A 22,409-nucleotide genomic window follows, 5' to 3' on the forward strand; every position below is an offset into this window, starting at 1 on the left:
ACAAGAAGAGTTGACGAGGAAGATCTGAGGGTACAAGTATGTTTATAAGTATGAAAAAGATCAGAGAGGTATGTGCGAGTAAGATTATTTGTATGTAAGAAGCAAGGTTTTGAAATCAATTCAGTACTTAACAGGAAGCTAATCCAAATGCTGAAGAACAGGTGAAATGTGTTCAATAGAGGGGGTTCTAAAAATGATTTGTGCAGCTGAGAACAGAAAAGGATGTGATAATTCTGTGGAGGCAAAGAATTGATCAAGTAGAGTCTAAATAATAAAATATCATCTGCGTAAAGCAAAAGCTTATGCACCACGCCACCCACCACCACCAATGGAAAATCCAACTCCTTTCTTACCGCGGCTGCTAATGGTTCCAGAGCAAGACAGAACAATAAGGGTGAAAGAGGGCAACCTTGACGGGTGCCCTTATCCAGAGTAAAATAATCTGAAATTAATCAATTATTTTGAACTACTAACTACAATTAGTTTGAGCTACTGGTTGTCTATAATGTAGCTTAATCCACCCAATAAAAGTATTTCCAAACCCGAACATTTCCAAAATGCCTTTTTGGTGTCAAGTGAGATGGCAGCGACCGGAGTCTGATAATTTGCTACTGACCACATGATATTGATGAAATGCCTAATGTTATCAGAAGAGTTATGGCCCCGAATAAACCCCACCTGATCTAAATCTATAAGAGATGTCATAACTTTACTTAGTCGGTTAGCCAAATTTTTGAAAATATTTGAACATCTAGCTGGATCAGGGAAATTGAACGGGAACTCTTACACTCACTTGGATCATTGTCCTTTTTAAGAATCAGACTGATCTGGGCTTGTGTCATGGTTGGAACCTTTCCATTCTTTAATGATTCCGTATAAACTTCTAGCAAAAGTGGGAGTCAGTTCTGTAGCAAAAGATTTAAAAATCTCTGTGGGAAAGCCATCTGGCCCCGGAGCCTTGCCTGTAGGCAAGGCCTTATTTACCTTGCCTTGTTCCTCCAAGGCTATCTCAGAATCAAGAGAATAATTTCAGTCATCAGTTTAGAAAGTTCTAATGGTTCCATAAAATTTCTAATATCCTTTTCAGTAGACGAAGATGTGGAACTATAGAGATCAAGATAGAATCCTTTAAAAGCATTATTAACATCAATGGCTGCGGTAAATATTTCACCACCAGAAGATTTCACTGAGGGAATGGTAGAAAATGACTCACTCTTATATTTATAGCCAGAAGTTCTCCTGCCTTGTACCCCAACTGTCTGCCCTGAATAACCAAAACTCCACCTTCCGTGACAAAATAGTATTATATCTGTATTTCACTCGGGTCAATTCCCTGAGGCCATTAGATGACATTCGGCACTTCAGCTCTGCCTCAACACTTTTAATATTCCCTTCCAATTTCACGAGTTCTTGTGCTTCAGATTTTTTGGTGAATGAGGCATACTGTATGATCCTACACCTATGAACCGCCTTAAGTGCCTCCCAAGCCACCCCACAGAGTATACCAGTTGGTCTCCATATAGACGTTGATTTCCGTCTTTAGCATTTGTTAGAAAAAAATGTATAGTCCCTTCTAGATGGGTTTAAAAGTCTCCAAATATCTGTAAGACCAGGATATTTACACATCCTGTGAATCGTCAATGTTGCTCTAGGGGGTTTGCACACTTTTGCTTCACTGTGATCAAGGACTGAGTCCATCAAAAGATTAAAGTCTCCTCCCAATATTATATCATGAGGGGTGCCAGCAGCTTGCAGCATCCCTTCAATATCTATAAAAAAGCCCTGATCATCCACATTAGGTGCATAAATATTAGGCAAAATTAAGAATTTACCCCTCAATTTCAGCTAAGACAATAATGACTCTTCCTAATTTATTTTTACTCTGTTTGAGACTTTTGAATTGTAGACGTTTACTTATCAGTGTAATGACTCCCCTGCTTTTGCTCAAGCCAGCTCTATTAAAAAATTGTCCACCAGATATCTTTCCAAATGTTTCTGCTACCTGCAGAGAAAGGTGCGTTTCTTGAAGAAATACTATATCATATTTCTTATGCTTATGGAGAGAAATAACCTTCCTTCTTTTAATGGGGTGGCCCGACCCATTGACATTCAACATGGAGAGATACACTCATTAACATTTGACATTTTGACATATAATAAAAAACAGATTGTGTCTAAAAAAAACTATTTTAGAAAGACCACATTCCAACATTGCTGTGACCATTAAAACCCGAACATCCCCAGGAACAAAACAAACAGAATAAAGTAAAACGTGGGTGTGGCAGGGCAGAGGGCGGGACCGGGTGCGTAGAATCACGACCCGGCCCCGCCTCCGCCCTGCCACAGTGGGCATTAACCTGTTGATACGTAATTTCACCACACTCTGGAGTGAATTCACTCTGCTTACATTTACAATATAATTTACGCCACACTTAGGTCAATTGTCCATGTCAAGCGTTCATTGAAAAACATCCAATAGCACTTTTTGTCCATAAAAGTGATACATCTGAGAAATATTGATATATTCTCCATTGTTTACATGCGATCTCATCTGAAAGAAGTACCCTTTGTCAACAAACTATGCAATCTGAGTAGCATTCATGTTGTAAAACTGTATATGATCTCATATATTAGAGTCCTGTAAACAAAATGAGCCTGTCTCCAAAGTCTATTTTTTTAAATGCGGTGTAGTTTTATTCATAATAGCCAGGAAGTGCGGTCAAATTTTGTGCCTCTTGTAATTGTACTCTGTATACCGGCAGCGATTTTCAGAGAAAAAAGCTGGCAGGAGCCAAATTTTTTGTTAGATCATCTTCAAATTTGAAACGTAACTTCTTTAGACTTGTGGCTTTGAGAACTTTGTATTTCTGGGTTTTCTTGGCACATTTATTATTGTTTTTTTAGATTATAAAAACATATTCAGCACAAAATATTTCCTTTACTATAAACTTCAGCTTCTCTAACTTTAAAAAATAACAACATATATTAATTTGCTAACGGATTGCTCAAGTCTAATGTTTCTATACAAATTTTGTGAGACAGAATTACACAGCAAAAGATAATCTATAAAACAAACTCCAGCTAATAGGCAGAACAATCTCAAAGAGCATGTATATTCATTCACGAAACTGTCCCGAAGGTGTGCCACTCTGCTAAATAAACTCCAATTGTGGAGTCAGCACAAAAAATAAAGCTCAGTTTCCTCATACAGTCAAGTGAATGATTAGTGATCCGGTCCATACGACTGCAACATGAGTACCACAAAATGACTTACTACATTGACTTCATGAAGGACATCACTTGCTATGAGCATGTGAATGTTTTATGGCCCTCCTTAGCATCTATTCTCTGTTTTGCCAGGAATATCAGTGCAAAAGCGACCTTCTATTGATGTAAAAGTTTCTTGCATTCCTTGAATCAATCACGTTTCTCTCTTGTTGAATTTGCAAAGTCTGGGAACAAGCAAATGCTGTGATTTTTCCAAGAAAGCCTTCCTTGATTCCTTGCCTTGCGTGACACAAGATCTTTAATGGATGATCTCAGAAATTTGGCCAGTATTGACTGGGGTCTGTCTCCCTCCACAGATCTCCACACCGGAATCCAGTGAGCTCTCTCGATTTCCATCTTATGGCGTGTTATGTCAAGCAGATTCAGCCCATCCAGCACATCCAATATCCCAGTCCTCTTCGGCCTCATGAATTCCAACAATACAGACATTATTCTGCCGGCTACAGTTCTTCATGTCCTCCAACTTCTCCCAGATATGCTCCAAATCCACCTTGGTTGCTAGCGGATTAGCAGATAATTCTCTCTGCGATGACTCCAGATAATCTAACAGTTTCTTGACATCCCCCACTCTTGTAACCATCTCAGAGAATTTCACCTCCATGGCAGTGATAAATCGATGTATCACAGCGAGATCCTCCAAGTCAGCAACGACCTTCGTCAGCATTGCCGACATGTTCAGCATCTCTCGCCGCATTTCCTACACTTCCCCTACTAAATTGTCTCCCTGGCTTGCGCACTCTCGGGGGTATCAGCTTGAGCACGTAAGTGTCTTTTAATGTCTCCAGAGCCTAACGATTTTGAATTCTTTGACATTGTCCTCTGAGAACAGAGTGTATCGAATCTCACCGGTTTATATCATCAAAAGTGTTAAAACTAGCAAAGTGTGCAGAGCTCACCATTCACACATCCGAACCTCGCATGGCATCAAGTGACTCCCCGATATTTCACATTCTTTTTTCACATTCCTTTTCTCCCCAATTTGGAATGCCCAATTCCCAAGCAGAGCTGAGTCCTCGTGGTGGCATAGTGACTCGCCTTAATCCGGGTGACGGAGGATGAATGTAGGTTGCCCCCGCTTCTGAGACTGTCAATCCACGCATCTTATTACGTGGCTTGTTGAGCACGTTACCACGGAGACCAAGCGCATTTGGAAGCTCACACTATTCTCCACGGCATCCACGCACAACTCACCATGCAAACCACAGAGAGCGAAGTTCTTCATGTCCACAAGGAAGTTAACCCAATGTGACTCTATCCACCCTAGCAACCGGGCCAATTGGTTGCTTAGGAAGCCTGACTGAATTCACTCAGCATGTCCTGGATTCGAACTTGCAACTGTAGGCTGTGCATCTCTAGTATGCACGGTTAGTGAATGATACTTATTGCTTTTTTCCAGTGCAGGTTTGCTAAAATGCTTCCTGCACAGTTGGTAATCATGATTGATCCTGAAACAGTTCCTTGAGTTACTCAAGTAACTTCACAGCATTGTCAGTTGCATTTTTAATGACTCTACAGTAACAGTGAAACAGAAGATGACAGTATCAAAATGTCAGAAATATATTTCTTTATCTACACTGCAGATTTCAAAGGAATGATCATGGCTGAATACAAGTTAAAGGAATAGTTCACCCAAAAATGAAAATTCTCTCGTCATTTACTCACATGCCATCCCAGATGTGTATGACTTTCTTCTGCAGAACACAAATGAGGAAACAGATAAATATAGAACTCTATTTTTTTTATCATACATTCTCCTCCCTACCCAGTAGGGGGCGATATGCATGAAGAATGCAAATCACCAAAACAGAAGAAGAATGTGAATGTGAAAGTGGAAATTTATAGTAAAGAATACTTAAATGTTGATCTGTTTCTCACCCACACCTATCATATTACTTCTGAAGACATTGATTAAATCACTAGAGTTGTCTGAAGTCATTCCTATAATGCAGTGCATTTTTATGTCTCCATTTAATATCTCTTAAATGTCTTAATCATGTCTTAATATGTAAGATAAAATGAGTATGAGTTTTTCTTTCATCACAATATCACATTCAAAATGTTTTATAGGAAGATTGTTTTGATTGCTTCTTCAACAGACTCCACGGAGACAGAGCAGACTATTCTGCCGCTATCAGGATGGAAACCGAAACCCACGTCTGCTGCTCAAGCCCATGAAGGAGGAGGATGAATGGGACAGTCCTCATATCGTCCGCTTTCTCGAGGCCCTATCTGACGAAGAGATCGAGAAGATCAAAGAGTTAGCCAAACCCAAGGTGAGTCTGCACACTCGCGGGCCAGATGGACAGTAAAGAGGTCTGATTAGCGTGATGTTTGTAAGCCATTTGGATGAGTTTAAAGAAACAGTTGACATGAAAATGAAAATTCTGTCATCAGCTACTAACCGTCAAATCATTCCAAACTCATATGACTTTCTTATATGAAAAACAAAAGGAGAGAGTTTAAATAATTTACTTGTCGGCCTTTTCCATGTAATGAAAGGGAACACCTGTCAAACTCCAAAAGGACAAAAAAGCAGCATAAAAGTGTTATGAAACATTTCGGTAGCTTTGCTTGAAGAACTGATCAAAATTTATTATGTTATTTGTTAAAAAACTTCACTGTAGCTCTCAAATGATGGTAAGTGATGACAGCATTTTCAGTTATTTCGTTAAAGGGATAGTTCACCCAAAAATGAAAATTCTCTCATCATTTACTCACCCTAATTTCATCCCAGATGTGCATGACTTTTTTTAATTTGCAGAAAAACAAAGATTTTTAGAAGAATATCTCAGCTTTGGAGGTCCATTCAATGCAAGTGAATGGTGATCAGACCTTTGCAACTCCAAAAATCACATTAAGGCAGCAAAAAAACCAAAAGGTTACATCCATGTCTTCTGGAGCAAACAAATTGTTGTGGGTGAGAAACAGATGAATGTTTAATCACTTTTTTACTGTAAATTTCCACTTTCACATCTTAAAGTGAAAGTGGAGATTTATAGTAAAAAAGGACTTAAATATAGATCTGTTTCTCTATTATATCACTTCTGAAGATATGGATTTAAACGCTGGAATCATATGGATTTATTTGATCTTTTTTATGTAATTTTTGAATCTACAAAGGTCTGATCACCATTCACTTGCATTGTATGGACATGCAGAGCTAAGATATTCTTCTAAAAATCTTCATTTGTGTTCTGCAGAAGAAAGAAAGTCATACACATCTGGCATGATATGAGGGTGAGTAAATGATGATAGAATTTTCATTTTTGGGTGAACTATCCCTTTAAGTTTCATAATATAGCTCCATAGTGCTCAGTCATTCAAACTGAAGTGTTTCAATGCTTGTTTTACTTTTTGGTTCTTTCTCCAAGCTAATTGTGAGTTTTTCACTGTAGCTTGCAAGGGCCACAGTGAGAGATCCGAAAACAGGTGTCCTGACAGTCGCCCATTATAGAGTTTCCAAAAGGTGAGCACATAAGTTTCAAATCAAATATTAAATAAATATGATTTTTCCCCCTTTTTTTTATACATCTTGTCTGCCTTGATAAGAAATTGAGGTGGGGAACTTTTAGAGTTGGAACAATCTGGTATGACTGTAAATATATACCGTTATTGTGATAAATGTTATCTTGGTCACACCCATAAGTGTGCTTATCTCAGACTGAAATGCAAATGTTAAAGAATATTTATGCCTGTTTTATAAGAGCATAAACATGTCTTGTGTATGTAGTGCATGGTTGGAAGGGGAGGATGATCGAGTGATCGCGCGGGTCAATCAGAGGATAGAGGACATCACTGGATTATCAGTGGACACTGCAGAACTGCTTCAGGTGACTTTCTTAAAACACCCAGTGAAATGAAACATCCCATTTATCCCATCGTGGTGATAACGGTCACAATAAGCTTTGGCTTACACTAGATTCAACATACAGTACACACTTGTACTGAATTGTTCATGTAATTTGAGAAGTGTCTGATTACATAATCCTTTTCATTCCTAGGTTTCATGAAAGGAATGTATACGTGTTTATATGAAGCTGATTTTTCACCTGTTTATCTATTAAATCTTCACACTTGATGACATATATACTGGATTCCTTTTTTTTTTTTTTTGTATGATAAAAATAATTATCAGGCTGTCAATTTAATTTGTTAATTTAATGGGATTAATTAATAATTACATAAATAATGTTAAAAAATGAACACAATTAATCATGCCCCCTGACCCGTGTATAAAATCCATAAAAGACTTGCAATATTTGCATTTTGTAGTCAACAGCAGCCAGTCAACGCATTTGTGACGAAAAATGCTAAAACATGAAGCCATCAGAGACAGACATACATTTTTACATTTTAGGGGCAATATTTGCCTTCTGGATTTGATTTTCAGGGGCAATTTTACCTTTTATGAGGGCGTTTTTTTCTAACCATTTAAAGCATAAACCGACTTTTCCATTTACGTTGAGTACTTTAATTTAATAAATTCTTTATTGCAATTTCTCAAGATTAAGTATTGATTGCCTCCTACCATAAGAAATAAATCAACTTTACACCATTCAAATTTATAAAAATGTATAAATAGGTCTATAATAGGTCTACAAACTACAGTATTTTAGCTGTTACAAAATTTTTTAAAAAGATTGCATTATGACACATTTTTAATTTGGGGGCATTTTTTTTTGTCAATTTTGGTTGCATTTTTGCCTCAAACCCCCCTTAAAAGAATAGTTCACCCAAAAATGAAAATGGTCTCACCATTTGCTCACCCTCATGCCATCCCAGATGTGTTTGACTAACTTTTTCTGCAGAACACAAATTAAGATTTTTAGAAGAATATTTCAGTTCTGCTGGTTCTCACAATGCCAGTGAATGGTGACCAAAACATTGAAACTCCAAAAGGCTCATAAAGGCAGTATAAAAGCAATCCTTACCACTCCAATGGTTAAATCCATGTATGCTGAAGTGATATGATGGGTGTGGAAAATGTTTATGTCCTTTTTTCTATAAATCTCCACTTTCACTTCCACATTCTTTAGTTTTTTTGTCGATTCACATTCTTCGTGCATATCGCACGGGAGGGAGGAGAATTTATAGTAAAAAAAGGAATTGTATGTTGATCTGTTTCTTGCCCACACTGATCATATCACTTCTAAAAGCATGAATTTAACCACTGGATTCTTATTTATTACTTTTATGCTGCCTTTATGTGCTTTCTGGAGCTTACTTAAAAAAAAAAATCACCATTCACTTTCATTGTGAGGACCTACAGTGCTGAGATACTCCTCTAAACAAATTTGTAAGATTGTGTAATATAGTAAATATAAAAAAGTAAATATCTGTCAAGAACAGACCAATAATAGGTGTATGTTCAAAGATATGAAAATAAAACAATATATTGTCTTCTAAAGCCACTTCTTGTATTTTCTAATCAGCGCATTACTCGTCTGACACAATAGTGTCATTTATTTGAATTATCTGAATTTTGATATTTACTATATATTATATTGATTATAATTGAAATGGTTATGTATTAAATTATCTTTTGATTAGGTCATTCATTTACCGGCACATCATATAATTAGTAAATTATTTTAAAAACAATTTAATCGATTGACTGCACCAATAATTATATTAATAAATAAAATGAATGGTACACAGCATGCAGCTATGAACCATTTGTAATGCAATGTCTCTTCTTTGTTTTAAAGCTAAGTAAAAGAGGTTTAGGGTGTATAATATACCACTAATTTATTGTATTTTCTGTTGAATCTAAATTGTTGTCTTGTGTTTCAGGTAGCTAACTATGGTGTTGGAGGTCAATATGAACCACATTATGATTTCTCCAGGGTAAGAACATTGTGCAAAAGCTGCATGGTTAATTCATTGATTTCTAATTATATCTTACAGCAAAATAATCAGGAGCATGTTACAGTTTCATTCTAGATGCATGAGGAAATTTCTTGGATTTCCTTTATACTGTAAATGACATTGAATTGCATATTCTGTATATAGAGTACCGTAAATGTCTATGATGTATCACAATATATCAGAGGTGGTTTATCAATATAACATGAGTTGGGTTTTTTGCTGTCAGTTGACCCACAATAACCAATCACAAAGATTTAACACTTTTTTTTTTTTAGTATTTTGCACATGTATTGATAATAATAATAAAAAAAACAAAAGTTACATCTATTGCATTTGCCCCTTTTACTATAACATATGAGTCATTTAGTATTAGAATTTGATCGTAAATTTGATTTGGGTTTTTATTTAGGGGTATTGAAAAAATCAGTTTATAGGAAGAAAAAAAAATCAGTCCATTTTAAAAAGTTAAAGGGATAGTTCACCCAAACATTCTCTCATCATTTAGTCACCCTCATGCCATCCCAGATGTGTATGACTTTCTTTCTTCTGCTGAACACAAATGAAAATTTATAAAGGGAATATAAAATTAATCCATAAGAATCCAGTGGTTAAATCCAGGTCTTCAGACATGATATGATAGGTGTGGGTGAGAAACAGATCAATAAATTCACCTCCCTGCCCAGTAGGGGTGATATGCACGAATATTGCAAATCATCAAAAATAGAAGAATAATGTGAAAGGGAAAGTTAAAAGTGTAGATTGACTGAGCGGGGGATAATTTATAATAAAAAACATCTTAAAAATGTATCTGTTTGTCACCCACACCTATCATATCACTTCAGAAGAATTCGTCTGGAGTACTTTTATGTTGCCCTTATATGGAGTTTTGAGCTTAAAAATGTTGGTACCCATTCACTGGCACTGTATGGACCTACAGAGCTGAAATATTCTTCTAAAAAAATCTTAATTTGTGATCTGCAGAAGAAAAAAAGTCATACACATCTGGGATGGCATGAACTCCCAATCAAAGCATTGTAATTAAAGTGTTCTGAGGAGTATTTATTATTTTTCTCAATTGATTTGACCAGCACAGTGTCTAGTTTATTGAGTGTAAACTAGCGTGCCTTCTGAGGCGGAGATCCTCACTCCTGCAGTTCAGTCTGGTTTAAAGTTACAAACATCTGTTGCAGCGTCCTTTTGACAACAACCTCAAAGTTGATGGAAATAGACTTGCCACCTATCTGAACTATGTAAGTACTTGTGTGTATATGTGTGTGTGCGCTTCCTGTCTGTCTTTACTCTCAAATTTTATCTTCGTAGAAAGATGAACCTGATGCTTTCAAATCATTAGGCACTGGAAATCGTGTGGCTACTTTTTTAAATTATGTAAGTATGTGTATCTTGTAGAGCCTGGTTCCAGAACCCGTATGTGTCATGTGACTTTTCCTCACATCAGGCATCAGGTCTTCATTTCTGATCAACCAGTATGGTTTAACAAAGTTCATAATCACAGAGGCGGCACAGCACAGTGGTTAGCACTGTCGCCTCACAGAAAGAAGTTCCCGGGTTCGAGTCCCTGCTCAACTAGGCCTTTCTGTGTGGAATTTGCATGTTCTCCCCGTGTTCGTGTGGGTTTCCTATGGGTGTTCCAATTTCTCCAAAACCAGAGGTTTTGAGAGAGAGAGTCCCCCTTCCACTGGGGGTTGCTTCAGGAAGGGCTTGGCATAAAACCTGTGCCAAGTCAAATATGTGGTTCACGGTTGGTCTACTATGGAAGAAGAAGAATGTGTTAAAAACCGAGTCTGGGTCAGCATGGGGCAGTAAATGCAACTCCAGCTGTACATGCAGCTATACAGAGAACAAACCAAACTTACTGACAGCAGACAGCGCAAGATGAGCTGGACGGAGTGTAACTCTGTATGCAAGGGTCTCGAGACTTGTTTTATTCTAAGTTTCAAACTATGTTAAACTTGACAGCATCCTATAAACGGTACGTTTATGATGCAACGCAACCAAAGTGAGATGCTCCAAAAGTGTCCTCTGATGCAGGTGTACATTGACGCAAACTTAGAAAAGCCCTTTCAATTAATCTTTCTCAGAAGATTGAAAAATTCAGTTGCAAAATGGATTGCTGTGCACCATTGGCCAATGATAGGCTTTTGTTCAATAATATGGATATAAACAATTTATTGCCTTTTATATGCCACCTCTTAATGCTTTACTCGTCTGACACAATGTAATGCATTTTACAGTAATTACCTGAATTATTATATTTATTGTATATATTTCAATTAATTTAAATATAATTATATTATCATTATTTATTAATTGATTTTTATTTAGGGGTCCTTCTGCAAATATTGATATATTCGATTAATTGTGATTAATTCGTTTAATCATCATTAAAAATATATATAATCGATTGACAGCCCTAATAAATTGCTAAACATTCAAAGATCTCAATGCTAGTCAGTTTTTGGAAGTTTCTGGAGAGTATAAAACATAAATATACAGTCTAATACTGATTATCAATTTTGGCAGTTTAGTATTGTTCAGGCTGGTGATTTATTTGATTGTGAAAAGTAGTCTCTATATGACAGATGATTGGAAGAGAGGGCTTTAAATATAATTGGGATTCATGACATCAGCTGAAAAAAAAAAGGCCATTACACTTTACATTAATGCTCCCTTTTATAAGTTTTATAAAGGGGTTCACTAATGACTAAATTTATTTTTGGAATGCAGCTAGTTATAACAACATGCATAAAAGGCCGACCTTAATGCAATACTTAAAAAAAAAAGTGAGCATTTTTATCTAGCATTTTATACAGCAAATGCTTAATAAACACTTAAAATCAAAAAGGTAAAATGCCCTGATTCATGATTTATGTCATAAAGAGATTAACAGGAGGGAATATGTCATATAATTGTTAATTGCTGTAATGTCTTGACTCATTTGTGTTATCACTTTCACGTTAATGTCAAAAGAATGGTGCTACTCCAACTGCTGTCCCAACTTAGCTACTAATAGTTACCTTAAGTCAAAAACACTTTTCAAGTCTCCATGCTCATTTACTGCATATATATACACTCACCTAAAGGATTATTAAGAACACCTGTTCAATTTCTCATTAATGCAATTATCTAATCAACCAATCACATGGCAGTTGCTTCAATGCATTTAGGGGTGTGGTCCTGGTCAAGACAATCTCCTGAACTCCAAACTGAATGTCAGAATGGGAAAGAAAGGTGATTTAAGCAATTTTGAGCGTGGCATGGTTGTTGGTGCCAGGCGGGCGGTCTGAGTATTTCACAATCTGCTCAGTTACTGGGATTTTCACACACAACCATTTCTAGGGTTTACAAAGAATGGTGTGAAAAGGGAAAAAACATCCAGTATGCGGCAGTCCTGTGGGCGAAAATGCCTTGTTGATGCTAGAGGTCAGAGGAGAATGGGCCAACTGATTCAAGCTGATAGAAGAGAAACTTTGCCTGAAATAACCACTCGTTACAACCGAGGTATGCAGCAAAGCATTTGTGAAGCCACAACACGCACAACCTTGAGGCGGATGGGCTACAACAGCAGAAGACCCCACCGGGTACCACTCATCTCCACTACAAATAGGAAAAAGAGGCTACAATTTGCAAGAGCTCACCAAAATTGGACAGTTGAAGACTGGAAAAATGTTGCCTGGTCTGATGAGTCTCGATTTTCTGTTGAGACATTCAGATGGTAGAGTCAGAATTTGGCGTAAACAGAATGAGAACATGGATCCATCATGCCTTGTTACCACTGTGCAGGCTGGTGGTGGTGGTGTAATGGTGTGGGGATGTTTTCTTGGCACACTTTAGGCCCCTTAGTGCCAATTGGGCATTGTTTAAATGCCACGGCCTACCTGAGCATTGTTTCTGACCATGTCCATCCCTTTATGGCCACCATGTACCCATCCTCTGATGGCTACTTCCAGCAGGATAATGCACCATGTCACAAAGCTCGAATCATTTCAAATTGGTTTCTTGAACATGACAATGAGATCACTGTACTAAAATGGCCCCCACAGTCACCAGATCTCAACCCAATAGAGCAACTTTGGGATGTGGTGGAACGGGAGCTTCGTGCCCTGGATGTGCATCCCACAAATCTCCATCAACTGCAAGATGCTATCCTAACAATATGGGCCAACATTTCTAAAGAATGCTTTCAGCACCTTGTTGAATCAATGCCACGTAGAATTAAGGCAGTTCTGAAGGCGAAAGGGGGTCAAACACAGTATTAGTATGGTGTTCCTAATAATCCTTTAGGTGAGTGTAAATATATGCCTGATGACCTTTAAATCATACAGAACTTCATGTACATAGGTTTCTAATGTTGGCAACTTCTTAATGTTGAATAAGTGTTGTTAAGAATTTATTATGAGGGGTAAAATCATGGCTCACTATTTTGACAGGTTTTGCATGAATGTGGCCCTTTTTACACATGTTATAACGGTATATAAATGATTTGTAATGCATTTGTAACTTAATTCTTAGTCATTAATGGACCCTTTATAAACCCCTAAAAAGGGAGCATGTATTGAAAGTGCTACCCAGAGGCAGAGCCCAAATAGCGTGCACTGATGCAAAAGAAGACCAGCAATCAGGAAAATTGTGTCAATTTGGATTTCATGTTGACTTCAGTAATAAAACGCATGTCAAGAGCTCCACAATCTAAGTATCGTTCTGCATATTCATATTCTCATCAAATATGAGTTCTTTGTCATTTAGCAGATGTACTATTCACAATTGTCATCCAGGACATTTGAGAGTACACTAACAGCAGTGCCCCTGTACTGATTAGGGATCAAATATTCTGCTACTTCTCTGGTCGGTGACTTCTCTGGTACTTGACTAAAAATTTGTAGTTGTGCAAGCCCTACTCCACAGTAAATATATTTTTGCTGGCCCAGTTCATTTTCACTTGTCTACTGTATATTTTAACTGGCCCCACCACAAAAATGCTAAATTGTATTTTATGTGTGAAAAAAAAATCAATTTTTCATTAAATGTTAAAGGAGCAATATATAACATTGACATCAAGCATTTAAAATGGGTACTGTAGTCCAAATTCAAAATATTGGAGAGAGTTTTCTCCTCCGCCCTCTCCTCCCCAGACTCAAAGCTCACAAGGGTTGTCAGGTTGAGGACACGCAGCAGGAACGAGCAAACTGACAGTGGCAAGCAACAAGCCTTACAATTTAAGTTAATCAGCTAATGTATTCATTTACAATGTTTTTGAAGCTAATTTGAATTAAGTCTACTTACATCTAGTTACCTTAACTTTAATAGTTCAGTTTATTCTATTTGATCACCAAGTGTCCTTAATTACACAAGTTTTGGAGATGCCATTACTCATAATTTACTCACCCACCATTACACAATGTATGAAAATACAGGTGAAAGAGCATGTTGTATTGAAGTGAAGTGTATGTTCCTGTAACAGTTACAGTATGTCTGTAAATTACAGATGAGTGATGTGGAGGCAGGTGGAGCTACAGTATTCCCAGATTTTGGTGCTGCTATCTGGCCTAGAAAGGTATGGACAACTTTTTAAAATATTTTATAAACCATAAAACAAAAAATAACATGAAACATATGAAATAATTACATCAGTGATACTGGTTTTGGAAAGAACAGATACGTTTAATGTCTGTTACATTTGAAACATGTTCAAATGAACATTGCAAATTGTATTTCCCTGTACAGTTTGAATATGAAAAAGTTGCCATTATTCTTAACTGAATGGTGACGTTAGTTTGTTGTCATTTAAAAGTCTAATTTGATTACATCATTACACAAGTTTCAAGTTGTACATCAGCTTTGAGTGTTCAGTTGATGATCTAGTTTTCATACAGATGCAACATTTACAGTCATTCTTCTGTATCTTTAGGGAACAGCAGTATTCTGGTACAACCTCTTCAAGAGTGGAGAAGGAGACTACAGAACGAGACATGCGGCCTGTCCTGTTCTAGTAGGCAGTAAATGGGGTGAGTTGACACTGAGACACACTGTGAATTCTTTCTTTTTTTAAATTTATTTTCTCCCCTTGTCTCCCCAATTTGGAATGCCCAATGTGCTCTAAGTGCTTGTGGTGGCATAGTGACTCAATCCGGGTGACTGAGGACGAATATCAGTTGCATCCGCATCTGAGACTGTTAATCCGCGCATCTTACCATGTGGCTTGTTGAGCGAATTACTGCAGAGACCAAGCGAGTGTGGAGGCCCACGCTATTCTCTGCGGCACCCACCCACGCACAGCTCACCATGCCCCCCACTGAGAGCGAACCACATTATAGCGACCACGAGGAGGTTACCCCATGTGACTCTACCCTCCCTAGCAACCGGGCCAATTTGGTTGCTTAGGAGACCTGGCTGGAGTCACTCAGCACACCCTGGATTCGAACTCAAGACTCCAGGTGTGGTAGTCAGTTTCTTTACTCGCTGAGCTACCCAGGCCCCCACACACTGTGAATTCTTAATTATGCTGCCAGTTTCCACAAATAGGCTACAGATTGGTGTCCCATTACTTGTATTCAAGTAATGTTTACACGAAACATTACACAAATAGTGTAGACTGTATTGCATTCCTCAAGCTCAATGATTCAACCCAGTTAATGTAAAAAATAAGAAGAAAGTGTATTTATGGGAAAGTTTGATTTACTAATACTGCAAACCAACGTTTGGTCCCAAACGTACTGATTGCTTTGGCTAGATCTTTTCCCTGTTACACTGGAATGTTTTTATATATATATAAAACATCATATAAAATAATTGTAAAATAACAGCTCATATAATACTTAATTTGACATCATGAAATGGAAAAACAATATTTTCTGAAGATTATGCCCCATTCATTGATATTTAGTTGAAAAAGATTGAAAATTGAATTAAGATTTTAAGCTCTGTTTTGTACCAACTGGTGCAGGCTAATCTATTCTTTCCTTTTTTGGTTACAAAATATAATTTGTCATTTATAGAAAAAGTTTATAATGATTATGATCTTTCAAGGCTTATCATTGTGGAAACACAGTCACAAGTTGTCTCTGTCTTCTGGCAGTTTCAAACAAATGGATTCATGAGAGAGGTCAAGAGTTCAGACGATCATGTGGCCTGACTAAAGTGGAATGATACAGTGATATCAGTGATTAACTCAACAACACCTGCAGTGCCTTGACTCTTCAAACATACACACACACACACACAAGACCCCCCAAAAATTTATTGTGGTGCCCATCTGGACCAACAGCGATCAGAGCTGCGCAGACTGGATTATGTGGGGTGTTCTCTCTGTAAGGGATTTCAGTTTTATTTCAGGTGCTTTAATGTTTGTGTTTATGTAATGCATAAATTATTGTCCTGTTTGTTTATTTTATATTGCTATATGTTTTGCAAATAAAAATGTGTACAAGTTAAACGTCTTTGTCTGCCCTCGTTACACTGTGTAAATAAAGCAAGAAAAAAGTAGAATTTTATACCAAAGGAAAGGAAAACAACATCATGATAGAATCTTCATTGAGTACATTTACAAGGGCAGAGTTGAACTACCGCAAGTTTTTGGGTTGTTGAGCTACAGTCTTCATCTATCTGTTCAAGTCTGCATGACACTATGCACAATCAAATAGGTGAAGAAATTAAGTGTAGTATACGTTTTCTGGTTTACCTTTTAGCAGCCCCATTATAGCGCGTTTAAGAAGTTCCCTAAAGCGAGACTCACAACTGTCACAACAACAACATGGAAACCTTTACTGACACGTGCATTTCTTACATTTATTACGCATTGAATTTGATGCAGCTCAGATGTACGCTATCCATTGTGTTTATGGTGATGTCTGAAGCCAGAAGACAACGCTATTTGCTCCTGGGTTGTGAGCTCATTCACTACGAGCACATTGTGCCCAAGAAGATGGAGTGTGAAAAAGAGGGGCAAAGCCAGAGTGCTGATGCACACAAACACAGTAAACTGAGGGAACGGAGACAAGTTTAACTCTAGGTTCAACCCTGTTACTTAAGTGTTTAATCACAAAATGAAAAATAAATCACTCCTTTTTAATCGGTTCTAAAAGGCACCGCAATCATTGGAATCACCCAGACCATGCTCCTATAAAGTCAAAGCAGATGAAACTTATAACCAGCTTCCACTCTTCCACTCAAAAGATGCATAAATACATTTTGTTAATCTTGTGCCGAGATGTTTTCTACGTCACCTTATTTAGTATTGCTGATAACCATGTTGTTACAATATGCTTGTCTCTTTTGTTTAATTCAAGTGTTAAATTAAGTTGGTCTGAAACTCATGCTGTAATTCACATGAATGTGCTATCAGCCTTACTCACAATATACCTGATATCCCTCAGATTTTAGAGATCTGCTTCAAGCTTAACATTACCAATGTCTAATAGAGACTATAAGGACCTAGACAGCAAAAACCATCTCTCACTTTGACACACCTCCAACGGACAATACATATGATGCCCTATGCAGGGGCGAAAATTTCATCAAAATGTTGGGGGGGACAATAAACATAACAATTCTCAAGAGCAATTTTTGAAGGGAACATATTTTTTGGGGGGGGGGGAGGACAACCCTCAGACCCCAACCCCATAAGGGGGTTATGATGGTGTGGAGCAGCCTGAGAAAATCTAGAAACAAATTTATTTAAGTCATGTGAATCTTACGAAACCTGTCAAGACACAACCTCAAAATCAAATTATAATTTTAAGATTATTCTGATTCTTATAATTATTATTTTTTGCACTGTGACATTATTGTTTAAAAATTACTAATATTTGAACCCCATATACTCATTACTGTAATATAAAAACAATGTCATTCTCTTTACTGTAAAGCTATATATCATTACTTTTCATTTTGCATTTTAATGTGACCTGGTTGTTTTGGTTTTGGCCACATTTTAAATGAAATCATTTATATTTGATTATATACTTTAAGGAATGTTCTGGGTTCAATACAAGTTAAGCTCAATCGAAGCTTTAGTGGCCACAGACATTTATTTTGACTCATCCTTCCTTTTCTTTTAAAACAGCAAAAATCTGGGTTACACTGAGGCACTTAGAATGGTGAATGGAGGCCAATTTTTGGACATAAAAATACTGTTCCAAAAGTATAGCCACAAGAATTGAACAATATGCAATCATGTTAACATGATTTTAGTGTGTTAAAATCACTTACTAAATATTCTTTGTATAGTTATTGCCAATTTTACAACTTTGTTGCTATGACGATGTAGTCCTAAAAACCTAAATTGACTGTAAAAATTACGATTTAAACAACTTAACAGCTCAAATAATACATGAGATTTAATAGAGGGATTAATGTTAGTGCTTTTATAAAATTACAAGATTCACATTTCTGCCTTTAAACCCTCAAAAAATGTACTGCAAGTAAGGGAAACTGTTAGCAATGACTATTATAAGTTTTTATACAGTACACGCTGTGAGTTTCTGCTAATTTAGGCTTATTAAACATAGCAGGTTCATACATTCACAGGTTAAGGAAAAATACAATTTCGCATCGAAAATAACATTCGTTATGTAGAAGAAAAAACAAGACAATTTAGATCTTAATAACAAAAGATGAGATTGGATTCAAATAAATCCATTGTTTACATTTGTACTTAATGTGAATATGGAGTGATATATATTTCATCATGGCTTGTAGACACCACATAGATAGAGAAAGCTGGTGTGCAGGTACAGAACAGGAAGGGGAAACTAGAAGATGACATATGCCCCTTTCAAAGAGGAGGTGGAGTGGGACCAGCCCATGATACTACAATACTATGACTTCCTTTCTGACTGAGAGATAGACAAGATCAAAAGACTGGCCAGGCCAAAGGTACATGTAAATTGAATACATCTATGTTTGATCTCTGGATGGTTTGACCTATTTGATATCCATTTAAATGAGAACTGTTTATCATTCATTTTGTATGAAATTACATTCAATAATTTATTTTGATGTACTGATTTTATTTTTTTTATATGTAATTGATAACTGATTAATTATTGATAATCTATAGCACAATTTATTGAATTCATAATTATGAATAATATCCATCTAATGTATAAGTTGTGTTGATATTTAGCTTTCCAGAGCTCAAGTCATAGATCCTGTCACTGGAAAGAAGTTTTCTGCTGCATTTCTTGTGTCAAAAAATGCATTAGATTCTCAAACGATTTCTAACAAATATATAAAAACTAGTGTTAAACCTGAGACTTCTGCTTAATATGAAAAAACAAAACAAAGCCAAAGTGCTTTTCTTGACATGGAAGCTTGTTTTCTTTAAACATTCCTTGCGTTAACACCCTTTAGATCTCAAAATTTTTTATTTCTCCGTAGTTGGGATGTTAAATCTGTTGTTCACCTTCTGTCGCTCTCTCGACGTTGTGTCGGAGAAGCGACACTAGGGGTCTCTCTTGAGCGCCAAAATATGCCTCTGACTTATGAAAAAAGGCCAACGAGAAGTTGGCAGACAGTATTTGCATACCCCGCCCCCGGACATATGGGTATTTAAGCGGGCAAATACGGGAGTTCATTCAGAAAATTTCTTCGGAGCCGATGGTCGTGCATGCTGTCTGTTGCGAGTCATACACACCAGTTCCTGCTTATTCCTCTGATGCTCTGCATGCTGTTGGATTGACGGCGCATAACAGCGGCTTTCTCCTTCCTTGCACGGCTGTGCATTGTTGCCCCTGGGCGCTTCGACAGCGCAGACAACTCGAAAGAGTTCTATGTAAAAGAGTGATTTTATTTAAAATAGTAATTTCCTCTAAAAGAGCAAAACAGAGCGGCGTTGAACGTCCTTTTCAGGACGCGTCTATATAAAGATGACTTTCCGACCCTGTGTTGTTCCTGGATGCGGTAGAGTGCTCTCCGCTTTAGACGGCCACAGGTGTTGTCTCGTTTGTCTGGGCAGCGATCACACCGAGGCTGCGTTTGTGGATGGTTCATGTTCTCACTGCGAGAGCATGACCATGACAACGTTGCGGTCTCTGCTTGCTTTCAACAGAATGCAAGCCACTCCAGCCGCCCCCCGCATTGCTCCTTCTTCCCACGGGATTGAGGATGATGCGGCTGGCGCTAGAAGTGATCCGGGGATGGCAGCGGGTGCAGCTCCACCGGGTACGCCCCCTCGGACCACCCGCCCCCCGGCACGCTCGTTGACTCCCGTCCGTGCTCGAGGAAACAGCGGCTCGCCTCATTGCCAGTCTGCCTATCCTCTCAAGCTCGAAGCAGATGAGTTCGCCGCTGCACCGGAGAGCGCGGCATCTGACGCTGAGGACTCCCCTGGGCTGCCACTTTCGGGCCAGCACCCCCAAGCTGGGGCCGACGCGCAGATGACCGACATGCTTTCCCGGGCCGCCGCTAGCGTGGGGCTGGATTGGAACCCTCCATCCTCCCCACAGCAGTCACGGCTGGATGACTGATTCCTGGGTTCCGGGCGCCGCTCACAGCCTCGCTCCTAGGAAGGCTCCCAGGCGCTCCTGAGACATCCAACCCAGAGTCCAAGACGTTAGCTCCGGAGGTGGTAAGACCACTCCGTCCCCCGGTGGAGGGCCGGGAGGAGAATCTTGTGTTTTTTCATTTGCCGCAGCCCCCACATTCTCAAAAAAGAGCTATTTCCTTTGTCTCTGGGTCACCAGCCCCGCAAATGCCGTTCTCAATGCACTTTGCTTCCAGATCTCAACAGTCCCGGCTTCCTGAACGCGGTACCTCCGCCCTCAGCCCCACGACTGTTCCCCGGCTGGCCGGTTCAGACGAGTCTAGAGGACGCCAACATCGGACCTCCTCCTCAGTCACCCAAAGATTTTCAAAGATAAGTGTTTTGTTTAGCATTCACCTGTGTCAAAGGCTGGCAGGGGATGTCAGTGCTTAGATTCAAACATTCATTATTTCCTTTTGAATGTTGATACCTACGGACGTTGATTTTCACAAGAGAACAATCTTATATTGAGACTGTTATATTGTCTATTTATTAGTCTCTGATTCCAGGGTGGTGCTAATCCTTATTAATATTCATTGACTTTTGATAATTGACAATTATCTTTGATGAAGGATCAATAAGCTAGCGTTAATTCTAATCTATGTTCCATTAATTTTAATAATGAATGATTTACTTTGATAATAATTGATATTCTTTTGAATTTGATTCAATAGATTGTTGATTTAAAGAAATGTGGACTCATCAGACCAGAAACCAGTTCGACTGTTCTACTTTACATCTAAGATTAGAACAAGCCCAGAGAAGTCTGCAGTGCTTCTGGACAGTGCTGATGTACGGCTTCTGCTTTGCACAGTAATGTCTTAACTTTGCCACATCTGTGGATGCAGCGGCGAGTAGTGTTGACTAACAAAGGTTTACTAAAGTTATCCCAAGCCCATGTTCATGATATCCATTACAGATGAATGATGTTTTTAAGACAGTGACGTCTGAGTGGCGCATTATGAAGTGAAAATATGTCAACAAAGGCCCCATACGATTGCACAGCTTCAGTACTCAAATGCTTAAAAAATGACATTAGAAGAAATGGTCATGCTTGGAGCATGTTGCAATCACTTGATTTTAAATTAATGTATATCATTTTTTGTATTATTATTATTCACAAGGTAAAACATCAAATAATGTGTTGCTTTCAATATAGCATTACATAATTGCACAAAGTATTTTCCACACTGTCCCAACATTTTCGTAATTGGGTTGTAATTTAACTTACGCGAAAGATGAGATTCAGTTAATAAAATTAGCTGGAAATTTGTTATGAAATTGAAACGTGTAAAAAAAATTGTGTAGTAAGTTTGTACTATTTTTTATAGATTATATAATACTTGCAATGACAAAAATTAATAGGTGTGGCAGTTTCCATGAACTGTCATAGGAAACAAATATGTGAATCTATACAGATTTTGATAATTTTGTCCATTCAAAAGATATATGGACTGGATATTTTGCAGTATAATTCTGAAAACAGCAAAATGTACAGTTCTGCTCTTAGATATCTAGTTAACTTGCTACTAATGCTGGAAACAAAACACTTTCAAAGATTTAACCTGGCAAATGGTGGGGCATTTTTGGATGTTTTCCTGAATTTGATTGCCGATTTATCTTTGTATTTATGGATATTTACCAAATTTTTGGGATTTTTGCCTAATTCTGCACTGCATAAATTATTTGTAATTCTCTAGTATCGGCTACGTGT

General features: G+C 37.8%; 1 protein-coding gene across 6 annotated transcripts in view; it reads left to right on the forward strand.

The window, feature by feature from the left end:
* The window catches only part of LOC127625384 (prolyl 4-hydroxylase subunit alpha-2-like), a 51,553-nt gene extending 34,923 nt beyond the window's left edge, over positions 1–16,630 (forward strand). For 4 of the 6 annotated variants that reach the window (XM_052100658.1, XM_052100656.1, XM_052100657.1 and 1 more), the window contains 8 exons: positions 5,385–5,561; positions 6,684–6,754; positions 7,019–7,118; positions 9,082–9,135; positions 10,477–10,542; positions 14,660–14,728; positions 15,083–15,179; positions 16,250–16,629. In XM_052100658.1, coding sequence (XP_051956618.1) covers positions 5,385–5,561; positions 6,684–6,754; positions 7,019–7,118; positions 9,082–9,135; positions 10,477–10,542; positions 14,660–14,728; positions 15,083–15,179; positions 16,250–16,320 — 705 coding nt within the window. In that variant the 3' untranslated portion in view covers positions 16,321–16,629. Of the gene's footprint in view, positions 1–5,384; positions 5,562–6,683; positions 6,755–7,018; positions 7,119–9,081; positions 9,136–10,346; positions 10,407–10,476; positions 10,543–14,659; positions 14,729–15,082; positions 15,180–16,249 lie in introns of all 6 variants that reach the window. The other 2 variants (XM_052100654.1, XM_052100653.1) reach the window with 2 other exon arrangements.
* Positions 16,631–22,409: the final 5,779 nt, after the last annotated feature.

This window comes from Xyrauchen texanus, chromosome 31, assembly GCF_025860055.1.
Source record: "Xyrauchen texanus isolate HMW12.3.18 chromosome 31, RBS_HiC_50CHRs, whole genome shotgun sequence".
NCBI classification, from domain to species: Eukaryota; Metazoa; Chordata; class Actinopteri; order Cypriniformes; family Catostomidae; genus Xyrauchen; species Xyrauchen texanus.